This window comes from Ascoidea rubescens, assembly GCF_001661345.1.
Source record: "Ascoidea rubescens DSM 1968 unplaced genomic scaffold ASCRUscaffold_21, whole genome shotgun sequence".
NCBI lineage: Eukaryota > Fungi > Ascomycota > Saccharomycetes > Ascoideales > Ascoideaceae > Ascoidea > Ascoidea rubescens.
Genome location: NW_017962933.1, coordinates 171,234 through 180,842, shown reverse-complemented (window position 1 = coordinate 180,842; position 9,609 = coordinate 171,234). Strand labels below are relative to the sequence as shown.

At 31.7% G+C, this 9,609-nt stretch overlaps 6 protein-coding genes across 6 annotated transcripts in view; 2 read left to right on the top strand and 4 right to left on the bottom strand.

Annotated features, from left to right (window-relative positions):
• Nucleotides 1–172, bottom strand: part of ASCRUDRAFT_83066 (kinase-like protein) — a gene marked incomplete at both ends in the record, with an annotated part of 1,425 nt that extends 1,253 nt beyond the window's left edge. Inside the window, one exon of the mRNA XM_020194817.1 lies at nucleotides 1–172. This exon is cut by the window's left edge and continues 1,253 nt beyond it. Coding sequence (XP_020044395.1) covers nucleotides 1–172 — 172 coding nt within the window.
• Nucleotides 173–1,246: 1,074 nt separating this feature from the next.
• On the top strand, nucleotides 1,247–3,875 carry ASCRUDRAFT_10553 (uncharacterized protein; the record flags this gene model as incomplete). The annotated part of the gene is made up of 2 exons (XM_020188619.1): nucleotides 1,247–2,435; nucleotides 2,557–3,875. The coding sequence occupies 2 exons, from the start codon at nucleotides 1,247–1,249 to the stop codon at nucleotides 3,873–3,875; spliced, it is 2,508 nt and encodes an 835-aa protein (XP_020044394.1).
• A 37-nt stretch (nucleotides 3,876–3,912) lies between these two features.
• On the bottom strand, nucleotides 3,913–4,859 carry MRPS17 (mitochondrial 37S ribosomal protein uS17m). Its single transcript, XM_020194166.1, has 2 exons — nucleotides 4,756–4,859; nucleotides 3,913–4,651 (listed from the first exon to the last, which is right to left on the bottom strand). Exons 1-2 carry the CDS (start codon nucleotides 4,813–4,815, stop codon nucleotides 4,046–4,048), a joined length of 666 nt encoding a protein of 221 aa, XP_020044393.1. The 5' UTR covers nucleotides 4,816–4,859; the 3' UTR covers nucleotides 3,913–4,045.
• A 110-nt stretch (nucleotides 4,860–4,969) lies between these two features.
• RBD2 (putative rhomboid protease RBD2) lies at nucleotides 4,970–6,459 on the bottom strand. Its single transcript, XM_020194165.1, has one exon. The coding sequence runs from the start codon at nucleotides 6,039–6,041 to the stop codon at nucleotides 5,109–5,111; it is 933 nt and encodes a 310-aa protein (XP_020044392.1). The 5' UTR covers nucleotides 6,042–6,459; the 3' UTR covers nucleotides 4,970–5,108.
• Nucleotides 6,460–6,757: 298 nt separating this feature from the next.
• Nucleotides 6,758–7,612, top strand: VMA11 (H(+)-transporting V0 sector ATPase subunit c'). The gene is made up of 3 exons (XM_020194164.1): nucleotides 6,758–6,830; nucleotides 6,952–7,008; nucleotides 7,118–7,612. Coding segments are annotated over exons 1-3 (489 nt in total). The 5' UTR covers nucleotides 6,758–6,828; the 3' UTR covers nucleotides 7,548–7,612.
• RVB2 (RuvB family ATP-dependent DNA helicase reptin) lies at nucleotides 7,587–9,494 on the bottom strand. The gene is made up of 2 exons (XM_020191319.1): nucleotides 9,478–9,494; nucleotides 7,587–9,390 (listed from the first exon to the last, which is right to left on the bottom strand). The coding sequence occupies exons 1-2, from the start codon at nucleotides 9,478–9,480 to the stop codon at nucleotides 7,879–7,881; spliced, it is 1,515 nt and encodes a 504-aa protein (XP_020044390.1). The 5' UTR covers nucleotides 9,481–9,494; the 3' UTR covers nucleotides 7,587–7,878.
• Between the last annotated feature and the right edge of the window lie 115 nt (nucleotides 9,495–9,609).

Here is a 9,609-nt window from a genome sequence, read left to right as displayed (position 1 = left end):
GGTTGTTGTTAAGAACATTAACAGCATCGATAACAAAACCAGTTGAGTTTAAGTGAGAAATATCACCCATTTCATAGGGACCAATCTGAGCACCCTTGATGTATTCAATTGGCTTGATGACTCGAACAATGTTCGAAGAAGCAGCAGAAGTAGGTTGAGTGGTGGGAGTCATTGTTAATTGAAGCAGAAACTGAACACTTGAGAATAAGTCAAGTGGCAGTAAGTAGAAATTATTCCGGATCAAAATAATTTACAAAGAAAAGTGATGAATAGTTGAGAAGAAGAATCAAAAACAAATGGAAAAAAGACCCTTTATTTATATTGTTCGAAATGTATGAAATAGCAATAAATCGATTGAGTGGATAAAGTTGCTTGAATAACTATCACAAGTTAGTTTTAGCAGCTCAAGGATTGATAAATGTGATCAAAGATGTTGTTTTTTGCTATTATTTTTCAGGGAAGTGATTTGGACGCAAATTAAGGTTTTTGGAATAGCTGGTACAATAGCTGTCAAACTGGAAATGGAAGTTCCATGCGTTTTCCTGCATTGCAATCTTGAAAAGGTTTTCACTGACACAAAAACGAAAGCAAACTCAATAGTTTAATTGGCGGAATTAATATTACATGAGAAAACTCTTGGAACAAAGAGTAGTAATGAAAGTTGATTTGAACCGTTTTTCTGGTTTTTAATTTAAAATGCTTAATAATATTTATTTTACAAAATCTGTTCACCGAATTAAAAACATTAAAACTAATAGAAAATGTTGAAAAAAATCGAGGTACCTTTTACCTTTTGCTGTTGGAAGCTCAATTCAAAACTCCCTTCAAGTTTTGATTCAAAGAAAGAAACCATCACAATTATAACCATAATCTGTTTTTACCGTTCTTAACTTCTTGTAACCTCTCTTTAAGTGTTAAAAACTTAGTCATCTGCCACAAAAGCCAAACAGCAAGAGTCAGAATTCATTGGAAATTTTATTTGACAAAGACTAGTCTGCTTCTGTTCCTTGTGCTTCTTCTACTGTTTTTGCCTCTTCTGCTTCTTCTGCCGCTTGTACCTCTTGAAAGGATCTGTTTCTAGTGTTTTTAGTCCTTTACCTTAGCTTGATGCAAATATAATATGACCACATTATCTATTCAAGTCGCTCATCAAATTGCTGTCTAATCGTTAAAGCATTTGATAAAATCTTTTTTATTTTGCTTTGACCCAAAAAAAATATTGCTTTATTTTCAAAAATCATAAAAAATGGAAAAGAGTAAATATAAAAATAAACATAACAATAACGGACATACTAATAATGACTATAATAAAAGTAAAAGATTAATTGAGAATTCAGGCTATTCATTATCCCCTTATTCAACATATTCTAATTCATATGGAGATAATATTTCCTGTACCAATTCTATCTCCTCACCGATTATATTCTCATCATTAGAAAGTCTACCCTTGAATAATGTGGATTCATTTAATTTTGACGATAGTGGTTTAATGACCAATGATAGCAGTAAACAACAACTTTCACAAAGTTTACAATACAACTCAGCATCAAAATCAAAATCAAAATCAAAATTAAAATCAAAGTCAAAATTAGAGTCAAAGTTGAGAGCAAAATCAGAAACTGATAAACTCATGGTCAAAAGCAAAAATCATTTAACAAAAGATTCCAAAAAATCCTCATCCCAAACCCAACTCTCAAACTCATTAAGACGAGTGAGTACTTTGGTATTTGATAATGGTAATAAAGTGCTTGTGAGAAGTAATAGTTCAATAAAACTTATTGCTGATAAGGTATTGGAAAAAACAGGCAATAAATCAACTTGTCATAATCAAAAAAAATCTCCAAAACATCGAAATTCAATTAAAAAATTAAACTCAAAGCAGGTTATAAAATCAAACACAAATAAAAACACAGCTCATGATCAATATTTTTTATCAGAAAAAAGTGCTGATATATCAATATCGGAATTAATTGACAGTAACCATCAAATCATTTCTTTGTCAACTGCCTCTACTTTATCCTCAACCTATTCAATTGATAATTCTTTCTCTAAAAGCCCAAATTTTTCTTCTCAATTACCCACTACCGAAAAATTAAATACTCAAAACAAAAAAATAGATCAAAACACTGCTCAATATATTCCTGACAATAATTTTCAAGATAATTCTTCAAATATGCTTACTTTACCTGATATTTTCAATTGTAATATTAATGTCATTAAAACTTCTGATCCTTTTACACCAGTTGTTGATACTAAAAGTTTCAAAAATTCAAAACAATTTATCAATTCTTCAAGTAACTTTGAAAGAATTGAAAAAGTCGAAAAACTTGATAATAACTATTATCAAACATTACTAGAAGAAAAACAAATTTCTTTTAACAATGAAGATGACCCAAATAAAGCTGAAAGCCTTCAAAATCTCTCACCAAATCAATGTATCTATAACCATTTTTTATTGTTTTTTTTTTCTTTATTGTTTTAACAAAAAACTATAACTAATTACTAACTGTTATTTTTTTAATTTTTTTTTTTATTTTACTTTTTTTCTCAATAAAGTGCTTGAAAATAAAATTTTTGAACCATATCATCGACCAGAAAGCTCCGATTTACCATTAATCGCTTTAAATTCAGATTCCATCAATGATAAGTTGGATCAAGAGTACAAGGTTTTTCACTCAATTTCAAATGATATAAATTCGAATAATTTTAATAAAAATAACAAAACTCATACAATAATCAATAAACCTTCAATGCCATCAGCTCCAATTGAAAAAATAACTGATTGGAGAAGCATCATTCATAAAAGATTAAACATCAATGATGATTTAGAAGATTTAATGCAACTCAATCAACCTGACTTTTTTGATAATAAAACAATAAGCTCTTCAGATAGCATGAATACAAAAAAATATCAAAAAAACAGAATCAGAAGTAAGAGCAAAAGCAAAAGCATGTTTAAAAATAAAAATAATAGTGGAGAATCCATAGATTTATACCAAAACCAACAAAACTATTATCATTCTAATAATAATCAAAGGAAAAATCACCATATTGACAAACACAAAAATTCCAATAACCATCATCGTCACCATCGTTACCACCATCGTCATTATACTAGTAACAAAAAATCACACAACCAGTCTAAGGAATCATTTAGAAATTCAAAAGAAGGCTTAAGAAAACAGTCGAAAGAAAATCAAAATAAAAAATCAAAAAAGGATTCAATAGAAAATTCCACAAATGTTTCAAATTTCAAAAAATTACATCAGAAGCATCAAAGTTCCAGAATATATCCTTTGTCAAGAAGGTCTTCTCGTAGTAATTGCAAAAAATCTAGAAATGACTCTTGCTCTACAACAGATAGAGAATCAATCACTAGCGCAAAATCAAATCTTTCAATTAAAAATTTCTGGAATCAAACTAAAGAAAAAAGTCAGGATATAACTGTCAAAACTGGAAAAAAGTTTTATGATAAATTTTCTTCATTCACAGTAAATTCACCTTCTAATATTCATTTAAAACTGGATAAAAGTCCGGAGGAAGATTTCAAAAAGTTTTCTGTTATGAGGAATAATAATAACATGGATGATGGTAGAAATTTACACATTTTTTCAGAAAATAATCCATTTGTGGTGAGCAATTTTAAGGAGAATCCCAAACAAGATCAAGAAACTGAGAAAAGATTTATGGAAGCCGAGACTAGTCTTAATATTAGCAAAGAAACCAATGCTTCCAGTTGCAATACAACTCTAAAATCTAAGAACACAATACATGAAAAAGCTAAAACAGTTTTAGATAGAACAACATTTTTTTATAAAAAATATACATCAGGGATAAAAAAAAAGAAAATTCCGGTAAATGAATTATTTGTTTAACCGATTACTTTTTATAATTTTCTATTTTTCTTCTCTTTTCTTTTCTTTTCTTTTCTTTTCTTTTCTTTTCTTTTATTTTATTTTTTTCTTTTTGTAATTTATTAGTACAGCAAGATTTGAATATATATTAAACCAATATTATTTACACACAAAATTAAAAAATTATTGCACTAGTAGCCTAAATAATGTTGAGCCAAGATTTTCTTTTTAGCGTATGTTCTAACAATGTTTTTTAAAATACCTTTTTTAAGTTTATCTGGTTCAAGACCTTTCTTGACTATAATCTGGTCTCTTTTTATTGGATCAGACATTAATTCTTTAAACAAAACTTCAGCTTTATATTCATTTATTCTATCTTTGAGTGTTTGGATGTTAAACAGAATTAGACTACTATCTTTAGTTGGATTAATATTAAACAGTTTAGCCAATAAATTTAATTTTTCTTTTGCTTTTGGAGAACCATGTTTTGCTATATGTTCAGCATTTCTAATAAAATCCACCTGTTGAATAATACTTAAATTTTCATTGGATAATTCCTGAAACTCAATACGTTTTCTCATAAATTCTCTAGTTCTCAAATTTTCCTCTTTTTCTACTTTCTCTTTAGCAAGTTTTTGATATTTTTCGAATTTTGTACCAGTATTATCTTTAATTTCAGCAATTGCAAAACTCTTACGTTTAGAAAGAGGACGACAATTTTCAATACGAACTAAATCACCTTCTTTACAGATATTACCTTCGTCATGAACTAAAAAGTCTTTTCTTGTCAAGGTATCCTATATAGCAAAATCCAAGATGAAAAAAAACAGGTTAGAAAGATTCTATATTAGTCAAAATAACTGGGAGGAGTATTGCACACATTAAACTATGAATCACGTACTTTGTTAATTTTCTTGTTGAAAACCTTTTGTTGAACGCGAACCTTGACAGTTTTGTTCATTTTCCCTTGGGAAATCACAATTCCAACAAAATTTTGACGAGCCATTCGAGAAACTAATTAACTGTTTGAATAATCTCCAACTGTTTATGAAGGCACTGAGTATTGAATTTGAGTGTAATTCATTCATCAATTTTCACTTCGATCACGTGTGTGTCGGATTTCGGCTTTTTTGCGATTTCTACGAAGAGTCGATCATTCGACAGCATGTTAATTTTTCCGTACGTACTGATTATGTGACTATACATTCATTAAATACTAATTGATTGACTTGAAACTGAAATAGTAGAGGACATCTATTTCAAGCTATAGCCCTGTCCAGGAAACTTGGCCACTTGAGGAGTTGGAGGCTCTGAAACAGGTAATATTCCAGTCATTCCACTCATAGAGTGACTATGGTTTGAGGTTAATCCTGATATTCCATTTCTTGTGTTTGTAGAGTTGCCGGCGTTGTTTTGTTGGCGTCTGATAATAGAAGTGTAACTTTCACTTCTTGAAGACTTGGAGTCATTTTCTTTGTAATAGTGAAATTCTGAAGGAATTTTAGCAATTAAGGGCGATAATTTATCTTCAATCCATGGCACAACTTTGGTTAAAGGAGGATTGATCACTATATCTAATTTACCAAAACTTAATAAATAACCTGAAATAATTCCAAAAAAATGGCCCATGAATGAAGAGCCAGGAAAAAAAATAGTGATTAAAACCAATGGAATAAATGGAGTTGCAATCGTTGGAAATGAGAAATTCGAATTAATTCTAAATGATGCAACAGATAACGATTCCTTATGTGCAAAATATGCAGCAAAAGAAAAAACCCAAGCACTTGCGCCAATAGCATTGGTCTTTGGGTAGAATAAAATTCCCAAAAGGCAAAATGGTAAAGCAGTTGAGACAGCTAATATGTTCAATACAATTCCTGTATATACTGTGCCATTTTTCGATTCAAATCTTGACAATGGAGAAATTATTGCAATGACATTAAAGATTAAATGTAACAAAGATAAATGACCGAGAGGATATAACGAAATTTTGTTCAAGTTTAGTTGAAATGGAGCCCAGGGATTTAATGCGATTGCCTCGTTGATGGAAGTGACAAAACTTAACAAATAAATAATAACCAAGAAAACTGTTAAACCACTTGTTAAAGCTGGTGGATATGATGACGATAGTCCTAAAAATGTCTTTATAGGCTGAGCATTAAAGTTAAGATTGGGAAAATTAACCATTTTCCAGTACCAATACCAATAACAATTCCAATATCAATTGGGAACCCCAAAAAAATGCAAACTTTATGAGTAATTAACAGTATATCGATGTTTCTAGTTGGTATAAAAAGAGTATATCAGTTTAGACATTGCAAACTCAGAAAGGTGAAATTTTAGTCTGAAATCTTAAAACCACATTCGAATTCAGCTGCCGAGCTCCTCCGGAAAAAAAAGCTGATCAGGACATGAGTAAAATATCTCATCTTATGTTTCTTCAATTATTCTGAAGAATTGCAAAACTAACGTGCTTCATTTTTAGTTCCAAGATAAACTCTTTTTGAATATCAATTGCAGATAGAGTCCTTAGAAGATTTATGTGGCAAACATAGAAACTTTTCTTCCTCATTGGATTAACTACAGCATACGTATAAGCCTTTCGGTCTCGAGACACAGCTGCTTAAGCAACAATGTCTTGCTTGTCTCTGCTCTCTAACGACAAAAAGTATGATACAGGATTGTGAAACCAAATATCTTCAACAGAGAGCACAAACTATTGAGCATCTTCTCGAGCCTCAATTCGCTTTCCATCAACCATTACCACCTCCTCAACGCTTTTTTGTGCTTCGAAACTTCGAGTGTGCCTGGATATACACGGCACGTACCCAGCCGTGTATATTCTGTCCCTCTCTTCCCCTGCTGCTTAACTTTTATTCCACAGCTCAGCACTCTCTTTCTCTGCCAGTTCTCTGCCATAGCTCTGCTTTAGATCCTCCTACAGTGCTCTCAACAATAAAACTAGTATTTATCTATGTATGTTCAATCTGAAAATGCAACCAGTGGCCACCATATGGAATTGCTGCTCAAATTTGCTCTTGAATTTCTCCCCAGTCTCGTTTGCTCGCCTACTAACTTTCAATCTACTTATCAATAGGACTGATCTTGGTGAAGAATATACTCCAGCTTTTGCTCCATTTTTTGGTTTTGCAGGGTATGTTATTGGGTTTTAAAACTCATCCCTTGAATAAATATAAATATAAATATAAAAATAAAGAATATTCCAAATTGCTCATTGTCTAATCATAAATATCACACTATAGATGCTGCTTTGCAATGGTTTTAAGTTGTGCTGGTGCTGCCATTGGCACTGCGAAATCCGGTATTGGTATAACTGGTATCTCTACTTTCAAGCCTGATATTATAATGAAATCGTTAATACCTGTGGTTATGTCTGGTATTTTATCTGTTTACGGTTTGGTCGTGGCAGTTTTGATTGCAGGAAACTTATCCCCAACTGAAAATTATTCATTATTCAATGGATTTATGCATATGACTTGTGGTTTATCTGTTGGGTTTGCATGCTTATCTTCAGGTTATGCCATTGGTATAGTCGGCGATGAAGGAGTAAGAAGATTCATGCATCAACCAAGATTATTTGTTGGTATCGTATTGATTTTGATTTTCAGTGAAGTTCTCGGATTGTATGGTATGATTGTAGCTTTGATTTTGAATACAAAAGGAAGCGGTTAAATTATATTTTAAATAATCAAATAGAAATAAAACTATACTAAAATATAAAACAAAAAACAAAAAACAAAACAAAAAAAAAAAAGAAATAATTTTCTCTTTCTACTATTCATTACTATTCGTTTTCATCAATGAGTTTATTTTTAATTAAAAAAAAATATTATAGCTACCAATTCGGTTTTAATTGCTAAAATGTTTTCATTTTTTTTTCTTAAGTTTTCTCTACAACCTTTTTTTATTTAAAACAGTATCTTGCAAACAAAATTTATTAATACCTTATTAATAATATAACTATAGTATCAAAACAGCTCTAGAGCTCTAATTAGATTTTAGTTTATTCAGTAGTATCCATCTTCTCAGGTTGTGCATTACTTATTAATGCATTGTTGGTAGTAGTAGCAGAGGCACTATTATTATTATTATTATTATTATTATCATCATTGTTAGGAGCCGGTGATTCTTTCATCTGGATATCAGTTGAAAATTTTACTTTGCCTTCGTTATTGATATATTGCTCTGAAAACTCTTCTAAATATTGGATAGATCTTTCTGAATCTAAAAATAACTTGTAACTTCTTTTCACGTCTTGGATTTCAACAGTCTCTGATTTTCTCTTTAATGCCACTTGATTACAAACTGATATCAAATTTGATGCATATCTTAAACTTGTTTCGCTACCAATTTTGGTCAATAAATTCAATGCATCAGCTTGTAAGGTGACTTCTTCTTCTTGAGCTCTTATTGATAAAATTTGTTTAATTTCATTTAAATTGTAGTTTGAAGTGGTTATAATTATGGCTCTGTCCAATAAATCCATAGGTAAACCATGAGGAGATTTATAATTAGTACCTCTGGTTCTGGATATACCTCTGTTAGTTGCCATTATAACAATTGGAGCAAATTCATCTTCCAAGGCTCTATTAATAAACGAAAAACACTCGATATCTAGCATATGGACTTCATCAATAAACAATACACCGGGTACTATCTCAGCTTTGCCTTCTTCTTTCCATTCAGCTACTTTAATGTTAATTTGGTCTCTAACATCTGGACCAATTTCACCAGTGTCACCAGAGAATAAGGCTAGAAAACCCTGGGATCTTGAATTTATGACATCAATTTCGTGCAATGAAACCGTATGAACAACTTCAGTTCTTTTTTGCAACTCACCTTCAGGACATTGAACAAATTTGACATCTGGACCCATTGCATCGTAATCTCTTGCTCTGGTATACGACCTTCCCAACTTTGTAATCTTGCCACTAGATCTGTCAATTGATACAATATCTCCAGCCATAACCTTTTCTTTTGTTAAGGATTCAATCATTTTACTACCCAATTCGTAAATGGTTTCCATATCGGTTGTCTTCATTGTAATTTTACCTTGTTTATGGCCGCCAGTTAATGATCTGTCGATTTGGATTTCGACCACTTCACCCTCAATTAAATCAGTTTCTTCTTTGATTTTAACACCAATTGATTTTCTAAAAGCTTGGGTCAAGGCTTCGGTTTTGCTTAGTTCCAAAGAGTAAATCTCGGAAGCAGAAATTGCAGTAAAGGGAACTTCAGAGCCCAAGGATTGAGACATTCCCATTGCTATAGCAGTTTTACCGGTGGATGGTGGACCGGCTATTAGAACAGCTCTGCCTGCAATTTTACCTTCTTGAACCATTTTCAAGATAATGCCAGCAGCCTTTCTGGCTTTCAACTGGCCCACCATTCCCTGGGAGGATTCTCTTGGTTGGAGATGGTCATCGAGACCCAATCCAGTAATGTGGGAATGTGTTGCAATTAATGAAAAGGTATTCAAGCTATCAGCTTGGTTGATAGAAGTTGTTATTGTAGCCTAAAAAAAAAGAGAAAAAGCCATGTCAGTACAAAGAACAAGCAGAGGCAAAAGCAGAAGCAATTGAAGCAAACGTAAAGCACATACCATTGTGTTGTGGAAGCCAAAAGCAGCAGCTGAAGCTGAAGAAGATGGAGAAAATCAGTCAAGAAAAAAAGCAAGAAAAGAGGAACCGGTCACGTGATTGGGAAAACAACACACCTTTACTTTCGTGGGCCT